The 18,875-nt window shown below is 27.8% G+C and overlaps 3 protein-coding genes and 1 long non-coding RNA gene across 13 annotated transcripts; 3 read left to right on the forward strand and 1 right to left on the reverse strand.

The window, feature by feature from the left end:
• Nucleotides 1-5,978: 5,978 nt before the first annotated feature.
• Nucleotides 5,979-6,524, forward strand: LOC100745335. Its single transcript, XR_002946365.2, has one exon. It is a non-coding gene; the product is annotated as a mitotic-spindle organizing protein 1 (long non-coding RNA).
• A 57-nt stretch (nucleotides 6,525-6,581) lies between these two features.
• Nucleotides 6,582-8,471, reverse strand: LOC100745407 (LDLR chaperone boca). The gene is made up of 6 exons (XM_003488064.4): nucleotides 8,333-8,471; nucleotides 7,916-8,145; nucleotides 7,753-7,827; nucleotides 7,210-7,370; nucleotides 6,986-7,130; nucleotides 6,582-6,897 (listed from the first exon to the last, which is right to left on the reverse strand). The coding sequence occupies exons 2-6, from the start codon at nucleotides 8,066-8,068 to the stop codon at nucleotides 6,814-6,816; spliced, it is 618 nt and encodes a 205-aa protein (XP_003488112.1). The 5' UTR covers nucleotides 8,069-8,145; nucleotides 8,333-8,471; the 3' UTR covers nucleotides 6,582-6,813.
• On the forward strand, nucleotides 8,277-15,429 carry LOC100745528 (serine/threonine-protein kinase 11-interacting protein). 10 transcript variants are annotated; one of them, XM_033319892.1, is made up of 20 exons: nucleotides 8,301-8,403; nucleotides 8,708-8,945; nucleotides 9,271-9,806; nucleotides 9,880-10,176; nucleotides 10,380-10,573; nucleotides 10,675-10,999; nucleotides 11,084-11,485; nucleotides 11,561-11,639; nucleotides 11,699-11,873; nucleotides 11,955-12,084; nucleotides 12,162-12,350; nucleotides 12,744-12,821; nucleotides 13,199-13,334; nucleotides 13,429-13,553; nucleotides 13,629-13,766; nucleotides 13,849-14,039; nucleotides 14,120-14,217; nucleotides 14,299-14,504; nucleotides 14,592-14,893; nucleotides 14,996-15,190. In XM_033319892.1, exons 3-20 carry the CDS (start codon nucleotides 9,353-9,355, stop codon nucleotides 15,188-15,190), a joined length of 3,714 nt encoding a protein of 1,237 aa, XP_033175783.1. In that variant the 5' UTR covers nucleotides 8,301-8,403; nucleotides 8,708-8,945; nucleotides 9,271-9,352. The 10 variants fall into 10 exon arrangements, with proteins under 10 accessions (XP_012238950.1, XP_033175783.1, XP_024222114.1 ...); XM_024366345.2 differs by lacking the exon at nucleotides 8,301-8,403 and adding an exon at nucleotides 8,473-8,600; XM_003488065.4 differs by lacking the exon at nucleotides 8,301-8,403 and adding an exon at nucleotides 8,488-8,626 and having other exon boundaries at nucleotides 14,996-15,429.
• A 311-nt stretch (nucleotides 15,430-15,740) lies between these two features.
• On the forward strand, nucleotides 15,741-18,736 carry LOC100742422 (carbonic anhydrase 2-like). The gene is made up of 7 exons (XM_024366354.2): nucleotides 15,741-16,842; nucleotides 16,906-16,944; nucleotides 17,012-17,179; nucleotides 17,243-17,396; nucleotides 17,462-17,567; nucleotides 17,629-17,856; nucleotides 17,941-18,736. The coding sequence occupies exons 1-7, from the start codon at nucleotides 16,803-16,805 to the stop codon at nucleotides 18,109-18,111; spliced, it is 906 nt and encodes a 301-aa protein (XP_024222122.2). The 5' UTR covers nucleotides 15,741-16,802; the 3' UTR covers nucleotides 18,112-18,736.
• The last annotated feature ends 139 nt before the right edge of the window (nucleotides 18,737-18,875 follow it).

Here is an 18,875-nt window from a genome sequence, read left to right on the forward strand (position 1 = left end):
ACTATTTTACATCACGTAAGCAAATCTGTTAAGCATCCAGATATAATGGGAGTAGAGCATTCCCTTTATAAGAGGGAGATGAACGACTTGTCAATTGTGGAATCGACATTACAAAGTCGAATATTATCACACGAGTTAAGACTAAGAGAATTGTATTAACAAATTAAGGGGAAAAATACAAATTGATTCGACGAATATATCATGGAGGAAGAATATTAAATAAGCAACTATCAATGATGTCGAATACTTCAACTTTATTTAGGAGAAGAACTTTTGAATATCAAAAAAAGTATTTAACACTATCGTTTTCGCCAAAGAGAAGAAAACACGCTAAAAACGAGAAGAATTCAACATGAAACAGCATTTTGTCTTCTTTCACTTCCGTGCCAAACTTCGAGTAAAAAAATTATACTATTCCTTTCGTACGCGATGAAACGAGGTATGGGTATGACTGTGTACACGATTGAAAGATACGATTTTATCTACAAGATTATGTAATTTGGAAGATGCTGAAAATGAGGCAGTACGTACTAAGTATCGATTTGAAACAATTAATCATGCACAGAATGTTTCTAGTTTTATAATGTGATTGATGTAATGAATTTATCTTTATAATTTTCATTTACAATTTTTTAAATAATTTGTTTAAATTTTTGAAAAATAAAAAATCGAAAATTTATTGTACACTACGTAGAGTAAAAATTTTTGTCTATTACTTCTGTCTTCATTTCTGTCTATTATAATATACAATACAGAAAATATTGAATTACACTATTAAATTAAATATCATAGAATGATTTTTCATTTTTTTAGTAACATTCTGTGCTTAACGAACAAGATATTTGTTTTAGAAAGCATTGCTTTCGTACGTGCTTACACGAAGAGTTTACGTATTAAAAATTCAAGCGTGCAACGAGCATTCGGCGATAGAGCCTCACGAACAAAGAAGAAGTTCGATTTTCATTTGAGACAATCTCACATGTCGTAAGGAGTTGAAAGAAAAAGGTATACGAAAACAATGTGGTTCTGCTGAGGAAATAAGATCAAGACGATATTCTGTTATCTCTTTCATATTGAATACTATACAATTATATCATATGATATGTCCCTATAGGGTTCAACTGTTTTACGAAGTTATTAAAGTAGAATTACATAATATCGTAGGTGTAAGAGCGATAGCAGAGAATCAGTTTTCTAATATCGATAAATCTGTTAAAATGTTTGAAAAGGAGGAAATAATTGTCATAAAGATATAAAGAAAAATTAAATCGTAGGTAAGATTATATATTCTTGTTCAATACATAGAGGGGTGTTTCAATTAGTGATCGTTCCACAAAACGAAACACCAAATTGCAATAATTATCTAGTGATTTAGAGGAAAAAAATCTGAGAGGAGAAAAGAATGAAAAATCACATGGTATTATATGAGACGAATTTGTTATTAAAAAATCGAACGATTTATCGTCGATTGAACGTTTGCACGACCATGATAGTCGACATAGACGTAGGCAGCTTGCGTCGATCATAGGATCTCCAACTTTTTTTTAGTAACGTACAGCCACGTTTTATCAATATACAACACCAGGTGTGTCTTTTCAAGCTAGAGTATCCTTTCAAATTTTGCACATGCACCTTGAAAACACGTTTATACCAAGATCCATTTTATAAGATCTTTAAAAACCACTAGAACGTTATAAAACTACTCAATAATTTTTCAAAAACATTCTTTTTTCCATAATTATTTACAAACAATAATATCTGATATTAAATTTTCTTTATTGGAAAATAGGCTAATTTGAATAATAGCGAGTAATTTAGATACTTTATAGATAGATCAGAATTTTTAGTCCATTTTTTGAGTCCCCCAAGTACCTGTAGTAATGAGGCGCGGATTTACAAAATCATTAATAATAATTAGTATCCGTTATAATCAAATGGATATTAATTTGCTGAATCATCTAGCCATCTGGAATTAACTAGAATCGTTTAAAAATAATAGTTACCTTGCCTCAAAGTTTTTAGGCAATATTATATATACATACATATATATTATATGTAATTTTTCTTTTTAATCGTAAATCTTTCGAGATAGAGGCTCAAGTTAGAAAAAGAATTTAGGATAAGTACCGTTTGTTGACCGTTGTTGTCTCTTTGTAGCACTCGCACTGTTACTTGTTAATCAATGAAATCCTTCATCATGGTGTTTTAATAGAAGTCGAAGACGCATAGGTTGCTAAGCGCGTTCCTATAGCAACTATATTATTAAATAACGATGATTCTCAGATAGAGACACTCAGATAGAGTCCGTAAACAATTCGGATCTCTACCATTTCTGAATAATCAGCTATTACAAATTTAAACCTATAGGTATAAATTGTAATTTTTTTAATTATTTATTTTCTATCTTTTCTTAATGAAAACAATTTTTTAATGAAATGACAACACCAATTTTTAGATATTAAAAATTTTGTTTTTTCATTTTGTATAAAAAATAACTAAAGTTTTTCGTCAAATACGAACATCTTTGAATAATTGAAAAATTAAAAATAAATTATAAATTTATCTTTTTTTTTATATTAAAATTTTTTTCAATTTTTAGACCAAAAAGAGTGAAAGTATGCTACAATCAAGAATCCGTTGTCCATTGTTCCTAATAATGAATGAAAGCGTTAACGTGGAGAGTTCACAAGTCGAGAATATTAATTGAAAGCCGCTTGTTTCTGGGTTTTCTAACTGAACAAGTCAATTGCATCCGGAGGCGGACAAAAAATTCTGATGACCGAGGATTTTGGAAAGAAAAGATTTTTCTAATTGCACGAAAGTTTCTTCGAATTTTAAATGGAAGTTTTTTTCACCTGGATAAAAATAAAATAAAAGAAATCGATATAAGAAGCGATTATCGATGCTTCTTGGCGACAAGTATGCGTGTGTATCGCAATCGATCTAATATTAAACGATTTTTATATATTTTCTAAGAAAAACAAAAGTGAGACTTCAGAAGATGGAAACAACGAATGTTATAATTAAAAAAGAAAAAAGAAAAAAACAATTTTCTATGAAACAACTGGAAGCATACTTAAGAATAAAAGTCTCCAAGCGACGATAAGGAGTAGGAAAATACGGAGTATTTCCGGTTTCAAAAGAAAGAATTTTCAATCATAAAATACGATAATTTTCAATGAAAAAAATAATTTTTTATTATTATTTAATGCTTTAGTACAATTGAAAAATTATTAATCTAAAATTATTCAATATTTTTTCCTCGTTTTAAGTTTTCGTCATTTTCTAAAATAATGAAACCGGAAGTGCCCTATCTTACAGAATATCAGTAATACTTTTTTGAACTAAAATTTTCAGGAACTTGTCCAACATTTTACAATGAAACAAATTTATACACAAACATTTGACGATCATTTCCGTTACAAAAGAAGAAAGAAAAGAGAATTCAAATTTCCCGCCAAAAGAATTGAACACGGTTTTGTCAACGCGTTTTAGAACGTAAGAGAAATTAAATGTTACACTTTTGTTAGTCAATGATTTAGCTTATTCCTTTCGAAAAGAATTGTAATTTAGATCGTTACATATCGTGCGTGCTTACTGGTCGTTTCAAAATCAGGACAGCCATTCAATTTGAAATATAGAAGCGTAAGATCGATGTTTAAGAATCAAATTTTGAGGAACTTATTAGATCGTAAATCTAGTACGTGTTGGTTTCTTTCTCGAAATGAGAATAATGAGGTACTATACAGAATATTTCAAAATATGAGTACGTCAAAAACGATTTTTTCTTGGAAAAACATTTTTTCGTATACAGATTTGAAATATACTTTTCATTTGAAAAAGTTTGCAATTTAAATTTTAACTTTTTTCCGCATATTTTGAAACATTCTGTATAGATCGAAGTAGTCATAGTCAATTCATGAACATTAGAGGTAACATAGATCGTAATTAACTTTATTGATCTTTAGAATTTATCTTGTTGAACTGTAAACCAATGTTTCCAATTGTATCAAAATTTATAGAACCGTATTTTAACTTGTACACTTATTTGCTTCTTTGTGTACAAAAATTTAAATGAAGCATCTAATAATCGATTAGCAGTGATCGATCGAACGACTGGGGATTCTTGGTTTAAATCGAGTCAAAAACAACATAATTATCGTTAACAAGTATCGATACTATTGATAGTTGGGTCGATTTGAGTTTCTAATTTAATTCATTTGACCGTTACGATTGGTTAATTCGCTTAATTGCAACAAAGAAAATATATCTGTCAATGATTCTAACATTGTTTTTACATCTTAAGAATCTTGTTTTAGATGATTTGGATCTAAACTTGGTTACAGTAGCGTAAAGCACGAGTAACGAATCAAAATTTATTATGATAGAGACATTTAGCGTGTACTTACGAAGTATTGAGTTATATAATTCATAGAATATACGACTCGATAGTTAAGCTTTCAAGCAGTTTTTTATGACAAGAATTTACGATTAGCCATTAAAGTGAATCGATTAGCGATTGATTCCGCGTCGCCAAAGAATTCGAAACGGTTTTAATTTCAAAATAATGAATTATTTAAGTTAATTTATCGGGAAATTATAAGTCGGTAATAAATCGATCAAGACAAAAAATATTAGTAAAGCCGTTTTTTATCTTTTATTTTCGATGTTATGTATGTATCTATTTTTTAAAATGCTATATAATATATTTTGTAAAATAAAACACTTTATAATGATCGTTCGAATACTTTGGTGATACATTGCATCTAGATGCTCCGTAGAGTACATTTGTTAATTCTTATACTGCCAGTTTTTCTGTAGAATTCGAATATCACCTATATTATTAATTAAAGAAAAAAGACAAGGAACATTTTTGCATGCGATAGTTCATAATCACCGTGTTGTCCTTTGCCCAGGCCTTTCTCTGATACTTCTAGTGTCCATACTCCCGATCCTTCGTTCATTAGATCGAGAAATAATTATACTGAGTACCGACGAATGATTTTTAAAGAAATTATATCTTCACGTCGGGTCTTTGCAACGTGTGAAGAACTTATATCTCGTCACAACTGAATTGTATATTTAGAGGAATAAAGGGAGATGGTCATTATTATCTTCAATGTACCTTTTTTCCTCTAAAATCATTGTAAGATGCACTGTTATATCCAACATTCTTTATTTTTTAAATAATCTGATTCGTTATAGGACAAGTGCTAGTTTTGCTTACAAATGAGCCATGTACTGCCATCTACCAGATTGGAAAGAATAGTAACTTAGAGTATCTAAGGATAGATGGTAGCACATAAGTTTTCCCTAGGCAAAGAACGCAATATTGTGCAACAAGAACAGACGTATAGACTGATGTTAAACAAGAAGGACGATTAATTTCACCTTTTTACCTCTAGTATCAGTATCCATAAATTGAACAAATTTTCATTACTGAAAAAAGCTAATTAAGAGGTTTAATTTATGAACTTTTATGATTGCGTCTTCCAAATTAAATCCTCAGCTTTTCTTTCATCGACGAGATAAAATTGTCCTATTGTATATCACAAAATTGTGAAGATAACCTTCTAGCGTCTCCTATATTTCAATCACATGGTTTTATTTACCTTTCCGACTTGAACTCTTTGCCTTTGTACAAGTGTATAAATTAAAAATACGATATTTTTTTAAAAATAAATTTGCCTTTTTGACGGTTGTTATAGAAACAACCTCCGTAAAATAACAAAATTAAGCCATTCAAACAGATGAGAATCTTGTTAAAACACACAAATTAAATAACGTTGTATTTCGCATTTTATGCTTATTATTTTATTTGTAAATTGTGATTCAATAGTGATTTAACCCCGACGTCAAACTGTCTCACAGCGGAGAGTACGTATTCATAGAACAATTCTTTTACATAAAACATAACCTTTTTTTATATTGATTTGATTGATTATCTTTATATTACCGTTTTACTTTTGATTTTATAGAAAAGACCGAAACCGAGGCAGCATGCCAGAACCTGTGCATCATCAAATAAACGCTGCTCGCAAAACATTTCAAACGCTTTACCAAATCTCGAAGCTACTAAATACAAATCTAGATCCTACAACGTTAAGTATATGCATACGATTATGCGAGAACGGCGTAAATCCATATGCGCTTGCAACAGTTGTTAAAGAATTACAAAGAGAAGTAAGAGCTATGGATAGTATGAATCAACTTGATTCTCCCACGAGCAAGTCTAGTTTAAATAAGTAATCGCCAATTATGTCTTCTTCATAATTTAGATACTCAAATGAACTCTGTTAGTCTATAATTTTGTACACATATTACGATTATATATTCTCAACAATGAAATATTGAATTGTTTGTATTGCTTATGAGATTATTGATTGTTGCCTAATATTATATCTTTAGTGATGTTACTGATGAATTGCTATTAGTTGAATTTGTCAATGTCTAAAGCATACTTTTAACATTTGTAATTGTTCTAGCATAAGGCCAATAAACATGTGACTAATAAGTACTGTTTATAACATTGCATATGAAATACATTTATTTTGCTGTAGAAATGATGTAGGAAAGAGAGATTTCACTTTTCTATAGGATAAATCAAGTTTATTTATGATATTTATAAGTATTTCAGTAAGTTATGAAATATTTAAATAAAAGTAATTTAAGTTGTATATTTTTACAAACAAAAAATATTTGTATCAAAAATTGTCCTGTACTTATTTGCTTATAGATATAGATATATACCTACATGTACAAAAATATACAAATGAAAAATATTCAGTATCTTTGAAAAATTTATAATATAAATTATAGCTCCTCTTGTTTGTTACTATTGTCCTTTTTAATATTTCGTTTACTTGCTTGTTTATTAAGTTTTGCCATTCTTTCATTCTAAAAAAGTCATCAGATCATTATAGATCATACAAATTTTTATTTCGTTACCCTTTTCTTTTGTTAATGTATTTTAGTATTCTCATACCTGTTTCTTTGGATCCCTAAAATAAGTTTGGCCTTCAAGAGTCACATGAGACAATTCTGGTTGTTCCAAGAAAAAGTTTTTTGCATCTACAGCTTGAGAACCCTCGTGAAATAGAAACACAGACCTTTTTTGATCAATTGGATATCTGTAAAAGATTCAACTATATTATATAAGCGTTTTTATTATTTTAACACATTAAGTATAAAATTAAGAAAAAATACTACCTTTCGGCAATAATATGATTATTTTGAAGACTAGTCTGCCAAATTTTCATTATAGTCTCAGCTTTTTCAACTGACAAATCTTCATTTGTATCAACAAACATCATCACACTTTTACCTTTTTTTGTCACTTTCAGTACATTGTCAGGATTTGACATATCAAGCTATTATATAAATAAATATAGATTACACAGAAGAACATGCAGAAAACATGATATAACAAGCTAAACAAAAAGATTATGTAAATAAATATAGATAACACAAGAGAAAGATATAATAAGTACAATTTTGTTAATTTTTTGATTTTGATGTTATTCAGTAGTTAAAAGAAGGCATTCTGGAACTGCTTTCATTGGATTTTATCCATAACCCATTTATAAGGTAAAGAGTTAATTAAGTTCAAGAATACTAAATTTGGTAAATACTTTAATATGACTATGAAAATTTAGTACTATAAAAAAGAATGATATATGTAAATATTTTTTAAAGGTATACAATATTTAAAGGTATACAAAATTAATTCATAAAGTTTTTTAAATACACTACCTTCGATAAATCAATTTTTGGGCTAGGCCTAAGATGTTCTGGTAATTCATCTGGTTCCAATGGTTCATCATTTTCCTAATAATAAAAGAATTATAATCTTTGTTAATTCCTTTTACTCTATGTAAATATAGAATTTAAAAAATTGAAAAAAAACGTAATATACCTCCCACTGATCTAACAAGAGTTCTAAATCTGCATCATTCATATCACGTATATCTTTGTCTCGCCATGACTTTTTTTTATTCGATTTTCTATCATCGATTGCATTCACGTAAATTAACAAAAGTATACTATAAATAATAATTTCGTTCCTCATATTTGAGAATTGTAAAAATCAACACGTCAATCCAAGATTTACAGTTCTTTGAAATAGTTAATACATTTTAAATGTTCCTAATAAATTACAAAAAATTTTATAGAAGTTTTTCTAAGAAATCTATATTTGAAATTTATTCTTTTATAATATATCTCAATCTCAATACACACGACTGAAATAAGAATGAATTTGTCCTTAACAAGAACAAGTTTCATTCATCTTATATCAGTACAAAAACGTGATTAGTGTTGCCACCTATCGTACTTGAAATGATGACAAGAAAGACAACAATGCCGACAGTTTTATACGATGTTATAAATTGCAAATTACAGTCAGTATGTCACTTTTGCCATTGTTTAACCTCATTAAAAATTTCATAGTGACTATTTACTAAAACTTGTACCACGAGAGACAATTCGCTTATCTTGTTACTAACGAAATAAATTATTCCAATTAACTGTATTATTTGGATACAAAGTAGGGCAGAAACGTTTTGCTAACTTTTTTCTCTTGTGTTGAAACGACTTTTGAGGTGCATCTACAGTATTACAATACGCAGTAATGTGAATTTTGTAACACTGGTTGTAACAGTTATGTAATATAATTGAATTGTTTATAAATATTTAGTATGTCTTTTAGGATTTCGTTTTTTGGTGAGAGTGCATGCAAGATAATAACGCAAGTTAAGGTTATTCAATTACAAGATGATAGATAACATTACACGACTGATCATTTATTAGTCATTGATAGACACATAATCTCTTGTATTGCTTATTTGTGATAACATGTGTGAGACTGTACTTCCTGCATCGTTTGTCACTTAATTATGTATTTTTCACTGACCAAGCGGATGATCTAAGCAATGTATAATAATCTAGTAAGTGCTTTGCCATTTCCTTTATATTTGCTAAATTAATATTGTGCATTAATTTTTTGCTATGATTTACAATTAAAAATATAAGAATAGAACTGTCTAAACATTTTTCTGAATAATATATAAACTTTGTTTTCTATTTAATGTAGTAGAAAATGTTTAAGGTGCATTGTGTTAATTATAAAAGCATTTTATTTACAAAACTGAAAATAAGAATTTTTAGATATATTGTAAGAAAAATTGAGTGATCTGTAAAATGTTATTAATGATTAAATGAAACTTTTTACATTACATTAGGTAGTAATAATTTTATTTTGCTACTTTCTAGATTGATATGAAGGTACATTGGAATCAATCTTAAAATTATCATTGAAATTTGTTGGCTTTTATAAATTGGAAAGGATACAAAAATGAGTAAAATTCAAAATGAAGCTATTATGCAAGAGATAATGGTACTTGGAAAGCTCCTGCATCAGAATGGAGAAAAAGTATTAAATGCATCTGGCAAACTCTCTTTGTCAACTACTTTACTATATAATTTAAATGAAGCTTTTTCTCTGATCGTCGATGGATGTGAAAATTTAGAAGCTTCATTTCAAGTATGCAACAGCTCAAAAATTGACATTTTCCGTGACCTGAAATTTCTACATGACTTTGTGCAGAAGACAATTGGACTAAAAGTGACTTATTGTCCAAGCAATCCTAAGATACCCATTGATATTACTAAATTTAGGTGTTTGAAATATCTAGAATTAAAAAAAATTAACATTGATACTGTAAAAGGACTCAGAAGTGTTAGAGGCCAACTTGAAAGCATTGTTTGTACTGGTAGAAAAGGAGTTTGTACCGTAAAACAACTCTTGGGTAATTATAATTAAAAAGTTATAATTTTTAATTAAAAAATGGATTTAATATTATAAACATTATTTTTATGCAGTAAATTGTGGTGGTGATACTGGTGTTGGGTTTGTATGGGGTTCTTTGAGACATTTGGCATTACCACACAATGCTCTTGAAAAATTGGATACATCTTTAGAGTTAGTACCATGGTTACAAGTAATAGATTTAAGTCATAACTTGATAACATCTGCAGATGAATTATCTTGTTTACCAAATTTAAAACATGTAAATCTTGGATATAATAAACTTGAAGCAGTACCCACCTTTAATGAAGCTGCATCACGTTTATTACAAGTACTAGTTCTGAAGAATAATTACATAGAAAGTTTAAATGGTAATGTATTAATGTATTTAATTATTTTGAGTTTGAGTTTAAGTTTAAGTTTTATATTTCTTTCAGTACATTAGTGTTACATCAAAAAATGGTGTTTCTAAAACCATTCTGCTTTCATATTGTCAGTTTGCTTATGCCATTGCACATACATACATAATTTATAAAAGCAAAAATATATTTATGAATTATTTTTATTCAAACAGGTTTGCAAAGTTTGGAATGTTTAACAGCATTAGATTTATCTTACAATTGTTTGATGGAACATTCAGTCTTGTGGCCTTTAGAGAAAATGTCTGTTTTGTTATGGGTATCCTTAAAAGGCAATCCCTTGTCATATCATCCAAAACATCGATTATTATCCATAAAACATTTACATCCATGTTTGAGTGATAGCAAGGTAGGTAGATGTTAAAAACGATAATATGTTATATTATTACAAAATGTAAATTTCGCAATATTTAAGTATTATATAAGTATAAATAAAATTTCACGATTTAGTTGGTTGTAGATCATTCATCACTTTCAAGATTAGAGAAGCAAATTATTGCAGAAAATCGATTCTTTATCGTCAGATCTGAAAAATCCGTGTCGAACGAGTTACTCAACTCAGTGTCAAATTCCTTAAATTCTAGTAGTTTACTTACATCTATTAACACGTCTACGATTAGTGATTTTGTAGCAGGAACATCTGCAGAAGGGACAGGTAGCATGGAAAAAAGTTTTTCTAAAAGTAAAAAGAAATCAAGCATAAAGGAAGCAGTTATCGCGGAAGTCGAGCAAGAAAAAGATGATTTAAAAGCAGATCGTAGTATTTCTTGCTTAGGTAATAAATTACTTTCAATTTTAATCATTTTTTTATGATGTTGAGACATATAATATATTATTTTTTTGATATTATTATTCACAGAAATTTCAAAAGGACATTTAGAAACAAAAAAACAAATTTTGGAGATACGAAGAAGATATGGAGAAGATAAGTGGTTAAGTAGTCAAGCTGGCACATTTGTTCAAGATATTATGGGAATACAACCTCCGACATATTCAATAACATCGGAATTTACGATAGAAAATTTAAACGCTAAAGATATTGTGCATAGTATTGAAGATTCTGTGAATCTTTTGATGAAAGATACACACATTGAATTAAACGATAAATCTGAATCTTTAAAGCAAGAAATTAATGAATTTAACGACGAAAAAAATAGAAGTAAAGTATTAACCGAAGAAGAGAATATTTCTGAGGTTTTATTGAACAATGACACAAGCGTTCTTGAGAATCTATCTGAGCCTCCTTATGATCCAGAACAAGGTATATTATAAAGAGTAAATTGTATATATCGTTAAAAAATTACTTTATTTTAATTGTTGCATTTTTAATATCTAGAAGTTGGGAATTTGTACCGGGTTCAAAAAAGGAAAAATTCAAACGAATTGGAAGATTTGTTTTTAATAATAACAACACAGTACGTATTCTTTATTGTATTAAAGAATTTTACACTTTCATTTTATAATATAATTATAGTGTTATTCGAGAGAGAGATTCACTTACTGGGAAACTGAGATGCTGTTGGTCAACAAGTTCTGTATTATCGTGTGTACTTGGTAGAAGTGAACCAGTGACAGTAGATATAATTTTCGATACCACACGCGAACATCGTAAAAACAGGAGATATTTCGTAGAACCAAACATTGCAAAAGTAAGAAATAAGAAAATACAAACATAGATATAAATAACATGTAAATAGTATTAATGTACTACATATTTGGTCATTTTGTAGGAAATAGTTCAAATAATTAACGAGAGAATAGAAAAAAGAACGATATTGTTGAAAGTTTTTAAATGTATGAAATGTTCAACTCATTTTTCCCAAGATTCAGAATATATTTTCATAAGTTCATCTGCATCAGGTACATTTTCAATAATAGTTATAGATTGGAAGACATTATAAGTTACAAGCACGTTCAGTATTGTAAAAAATTCCAAGTTCCAGGTACAAACCAATTGAAATGTCCCACCTGTGGAAGTACTTTAGTTATAGAAACAGACGAATTATCGATGTTGGATATGGAAAATGATACTTCTAAAGGTTTATTGGAAAGCGTAACCAAAAATCAACATTCTGAGAATTCAGTAAAAACCAATCTACAACATTCTGAATCTTCTTCTAGCATTGGTAAGTCTCACTCAGATCTGCGCATGTAATATGAAAATGAATGAAACATCTGACAAAAGTTGTGGATTTTTTAATAATGAGCTGTAATATCTTGAGTTTAGTTCATATAACACAGTTTTTATAATTTATGCGTGGTGTTCAAATTTATTTATTTTAAAATATTAAGCATGTAATAAGAGCTATGTATTTATGAGGTTTCTATAATAAAAATTAACTATATATATTTATTTGTTTATAATGTTAAGTTTTTGTAATACTAGTATCTTTAAGTTTTATGATAAAAATAATATTTATTAATTTATCAAATGTGGATGCACTAATTTCGTAACTGCTGACTGCATATCCGTGCATTGTACTATTGACTGAGACTATAACATACTAATCCCGGTGCAGGTGGAGCGGGGGTACGAGCTATATCCGTCACCACTCCTTTGGTGCACTCCGACTCTCACATCCAAGCTCAAGTTCGCTGTAAGCTTCAGTCACACTATCTTATTACAGCATTTTCTGTTTTCTCAAGCTTTCTTCACGATAGAAGATATAAAGCTATGATATTAGTTGCTTTACTATCTACGATTCTATACTACTATTATTAAATATCTTAGGCTCGTATTTTCATTTTTGTTTTTGCGATACATTCGTTTATTCTAAACAATTATAATAATTTGCATCAAAAGAACTAGCCATAAGAAAAAATACATAAAAACCTATAAAGGAAAATGTGGCCTTTTCAAGTTAAATAAAACAAAAAGAAAAGTATGAGTATCTTTTTGATTAATATATTCAAATAACAAATAGTATATATTAAATTTAGATGAGTTGTAATTACTTTACTTTGTTATTAATAGGTTCAGCAACAAGTTTAGAGGAATCAAGAGAATCAACACCATCTGCAAATGTACTAGATAAAAAATATGAAAGTGATATAGAAGTACTCAGCAATCCAAGTGAAAGTAGCATTGAAGTTCTAGATGATGGGTCAAGGTAAATTATAATTTTTAATATTTTTGGTATAGACAATTATTCAATATGTTCATTTATGTAAAATTTGTTCTATATTATGTTCATATTAATACAGAACACATCTTACACCACATAGAAAGCGTTCTTCGGAGGAAAGACGTGCTGCAGTTGCTCCATGTCTTTTAACAATACCAGATGCAGCACCAATCATGACTGGTTTAACAGAGAGTAGCTCTTCAGGTTTGTTAAAACTTTCATTTTTCTTTTTGTTATAAAAATTATTTTAGATTTATTATTAAAATGCTATGTCTACAGGTTCTTTAACGAATAGTATTTGTACCGCATATGAAAACAAAGCAATGAGACAAATTAGTGCAGATGAAAAATCCCTTAGTAATAATGATAAAGAGACCAAATCTACGCCAGTAACAAATTTAACTTCTATGCTAGGAGGTTAGTAAAATTATATATTTTTTAATATATTAACATTTAATTTGTGTATATATCAATATTTATTTAATGTGAATAATTTTAGGACTACTTCAGAGTATAAAAATTGGCAGTAATAAACCATTAGAGCTAAAAACGGAAGAAACATCGCATTTAATGGGTAGTAATATCCAGTATTCTTATGAGGATTTCAGTAGTATAGATCATAGAATAAAACTACACATCATTTTAAATATATTTGAACATGAAAACGAAGAGCTTATTCTTCTTCTCAGGGTAACATTGAACTTCATATAATCCAAGCCGTTAAACTAACATTCTAACTGAATGTTGTTAATTTATTCGTAAATTTTTAGGCAGAGATCCTAATGCAAAATACAAAAGATACATTTCCTGGTTGTGTGGTTTTATCTACATCGAAAGTTTATATTCTTAAAATTGTTGGACCAGAAGGGTAATGATAAAATAAAACATAATTTTATTAGAATTCCATTTATTGGAAATCTGTTCTATTTTTATATTGTTGTTATTATAGAGAAGACCCACAACGCTGGTTGCATAAAGAAATTAGCTGGACTATAGATAGATTAAGACGTTTCTCTCCGATACCATTTAAGCAAGGTGTCTTGATTGAATTAGAACAACCTAACAAAACAAATGACGAATTGAATTCTACTATTACATTTTTATGCGTTTTACAAGACTTACAAAGAACGCTCAACTTTTTGCTTTATGTTACTGGTAAAGAATAGAAACGTCGTTTATTTTATACTTAAATACTATCCAGCCAATAACTTCGTTATTAAATAAATTGTTCTTTATTTGCAGATTTTTTATTACCACCGATTTGTGAAGAAGTCGAACTCAAAATATCAGAACATTGTACTTCTTTAATACATGAATTATTAAAAAATTGCAAAAACTACCAAGATAAAGATACTATTAGGCACCTTGCTTTATTCTCTTCTGCCTTGTTAAAATATCAAGACCTCGAAATTCAGCTGAAATTATCAAGCTTAATAGTGACTACTTCCGTCTTGGTAATATGCAATATGCAGTGGCTTCTTCCAGGCAACAAGGAGTTGCCACAGATAATAAGAGAACAAGCAATGAGCAATTTGATTGGAGTTGTAAGTATCGAAATGATATTAGTAAAATTAAAAAAGGAAATCTTTACGAAAAACTGTACTTTGATTTTTTATAATTAAACGTATTGGTTGTTATATTTTTAGGAACATTATAGCTCCTCAATAACTTTGAATTTCTTAGATGAAATAATAGGACAAGAGGAAAGGTGGGTTTTAGACTTCGTTTCTATGAGTGCTGCTGAAATAGTCATTACTTCTATACGGTCTCCATGGGAGGAACTGTTTTCAATTCCCTTACAAAATATGGTTTGTAAATCACAAGATAGCGAAAACGCATAGAACACTGATATGTACAGGAAAGTATTCTAGTCGTATAAAACACGTCATGTGAACTTTTAAACGAGTATAGGTTCATTAAATCAAATTAATAGTTTACGCAATTTTGATGTGTTAGTGAAACTCATAGTTAATTTGTACAGAAATTGTAATTTCACCAAATGACCACATAGAATAGTATATTATTTGACTAATAAAAATATATAAAAATTATAATATAGCAAATATTATATCATAAATAATACTTGCTTGTTTTTATTTTTAATTGATTTGTTATTTTGTATCTTTTTCCAACTAGAAATTATTTAAATACTTATTATAAGAAAATACAATGTAAAAATTGGGAAAAATATTTAAAAGTTTCATAAGTAGTGTGAACAATCATTTTCATATCTAAAAAAATTAATTATCTTATACAGATATATTTATGGTAACTTTTTTTAATTGTATTGAAATATTAAAAATAATATATCTTTTTAAATGGTTTCTAATAATTTTTTATATTCAATTTGTTGAAAGATATAAAATTTCAAATGGTGCTATTAATATTAAGATACAATACATAACCTTTTATATCAATAATTTATTGTATACATTAAATAACTAAATGCTTCACAAAACAGAAGTTATAGTTTATTTATTATTTTATTATTAGGAACATTATACATACTCTACTCAACAACAACAAATTTGTTTTTTACTTGTCATAATGTTCAATTTAATGTAGTTATCGATACGATGAAAATTTTTATAATCACATGATTTTTATATTGCAAAGAGAATAAAGTATATAAACTTGTCTTTTTTAAAATATGTTTTGGAAATATCAGAAGCATAAAAATCTTATAAGTATTCAAAGAATTTGTATGCTTTCTTTGCAATACTATAGAAATAAATGCAATTTTCATCATGAACAATACTTAAATAATAATCTGTGATGAACTGATTTTTATTATTTATCTTTCTACCTATACATATATATGTATTTCGTGTGCATGTGTACATATTGTAAAACTATATTATATTACGATTTATAACAAGATGAAACAAATGTAAGACAATTTTATAACAACTTTGTCAAAGTCACTAATACCTTAGCTTAAATATTAGAGCTAATTGTAAATTTACGTATTGTACCGATTATTCTTCGCAAAATGTTGAATTTTTAAATAATTAATATAACAATGTATTATGATGGTATATATTATTTGTATATATGTAAATAAATTGTTATAATATCTATTATACAAGCTATATCATAAAGTCATATCAAAGAAAAACATATACTTAAAAGTGAATATTATGTACAGAGCAAATGTACTTGAATTTCGTGTTACTATAGTTCTACTTGAAACAAAATACACTGAGATGTGTGTACATAAGATATCCTGTATTAATGATGATAATGGAGTATGCAATATGTAAATGAAACAGTTGGGAGATGCTAGAAATAACTTAGTGTGTTTCATGGGCCCATACACAAAGTATATATTGCAAGAATGTGCAATTATCGTATTACATTGCTTGTTAATAGTATCGTTAAATGTCGTTCGAGTTGTAAGAGCAAAATTGAAGTACTAAATTGTGAGGAAGAATAAATTAAAATTACATTAACATGATCTGTATTATAAAATGTGTAGTATTGGTGACAGCTAGTAAGTTTAATTATTTTTATATTATTTTATTGTATTATTTGTAACAGAAAAATATTTTTTTAGTACCAATTATAGCTGGATACTTTAGCTATAGTAAACGTGGTATGTATAATGTCTCCCAATACATTTCTCATAATATTTTTATTCTTCATTCAATATAATATTCCAGATCAACATACATGGATTCAAAATTTTAAATTATGTGCTGGAAAATTGCAATCTCCAATATCCATATCATCATCCAAATCAATAACTCTTCCTTTACCTGCACTTGAAGTAATTGGCTATCATGATTTTTTACCCAGTCCATTATATTTGGAAAACAATGGTCATTCAGGTATTGTCATTGGATTTTATCCCAGAATAATACTTAATAAGTAGTCTATGTCTGTTTTTTCAGTTGTAATTAATATAAATAATCACTTAAGAAAAAGACTACCTTATATATTTGGAGGCTCACTTGATATAAATGAAGAATATGAAGTAGATCATTTGCACTTTCATTGGGGTGCAAAAAATAACAGGGGATCTGAGCATATTTTAAATGGTGTTAGGTAAAAGAACAAAACATATATATAAACTTTATTATTTTTATTTAATTTTCTCATGTATCCTATAGATATCCTATGGAAATGCATATAGTTCATAAAAATAGGGCTTATTCAAATTTATCTAATGCACTAAATTACAAAAATGGTCTTGTAGTTCTAGGAATCTTTTTCCAAGTAAGTTCTTATAAAATAAATCTTTTTTCAGAACGTTACTTTATTTAGGGTTTATATTTAGTTACAGGAAGAAGATAACAAATCCTTACACTCTATCGTAAATGCCTTAACGAACGTGCAATTCTTAAATAATGAAATAGCATTAAATAAGCCTATAAAACTAGTTTCATTATTGCCTAAAAATACGGATGTATTTTATACTTATAAGGGTTCATTAACTACACCACCATGTAATGAAGTAGTAACCTGGATAATTTTTCCCATGCCTGTATCAATATCTGTTTCACAGGTACTCCTTTATTATATTACAATTAGTTTCAATCAATATCTTTTTTCATAGAAATTTATTTCTATATGTATTATCTGTTTGCAGTTAAAGAAATTTAGAAATCTTTTCAGTAAAGATGGTATGTTAACTGATAATTATAGAAAATTACAAGATATAGGACTTAGAAAAGTGTATGTTAGAAGATTAAATCCATATTTAGTTGCAAAATATAACGAAGAGATTTTTAATGTTACGAATTTAAAGTGGTTTTCGTAATTAAATGAATTTTAGATTAAATTAATTTTCCAACTTTGAGTTGTTTAAAGAAAATAAAATACGATATATTTTTGTGAAGTATTCAAAAATATTTAAAAAAAATATTGAATTGAAAATGTAAATTTCTATGATGTTTAATTAAGAATTATGAGTAATCTTAGAAATAATTTACATTACACAAAGATATCTTATTAGGCAAAATTAAATGGTTTCGAGTAGTATATCACAAGGTATAATTGTACTGTAAATGGCGGCATTTTAAAGCTTTAAAAATTACTTTTATCTTTTTAAGTTGATTTATATATATATTTTTACGCGAATCAATACGTATTTTTATTCTCTAGGAAAAAGTGTTAAGTATTCTTGTGTTTACTTTCCTTGTCTTTCATTTGACAAGATTCACAAACTTAAAAGATAAAATATCTTTCAAATTGATCGTATTAATCGTAAATAAATTTTAAAATATCTTGAAATTTTTTAAAGCCTTCACTCTCTTACTATTCTAAACTGTTTAATGTTGTTCAAAGAAATTTTCTTCTATTTCCAACTATTTTAAAACTATAAATCACTAAATTATGTAATATAAAAAGAACTAAATAAAAACTGACGAATGATGTTCAATAAAGGATCCTTTTATTTAATAAGAACAATATAACATAAATTTCATAAATAGATGTAAAAGAATAAAGGTGATGAATAAATACGTTTTTATCAAATATATTTATTAAAGACAGGCAGAAACTTTATCAATCGTCGTATGTAAT

Source organism: Bombus impatiens, unplaced genomic scaffold (assembly GCF_000188095.3).
Source record: "Bombus impatiens unplaced genomic scaffold, BIMP_2.2 scf_0217, whole genome shotgun sequence".
Classification (NCBI taxonomy): domain Eukaryota; kingdom Metazoa; phylum Arthropoda; class Insecta; order Hymenoptera; family Apidae; genus Bombus; species Bombus impatiens.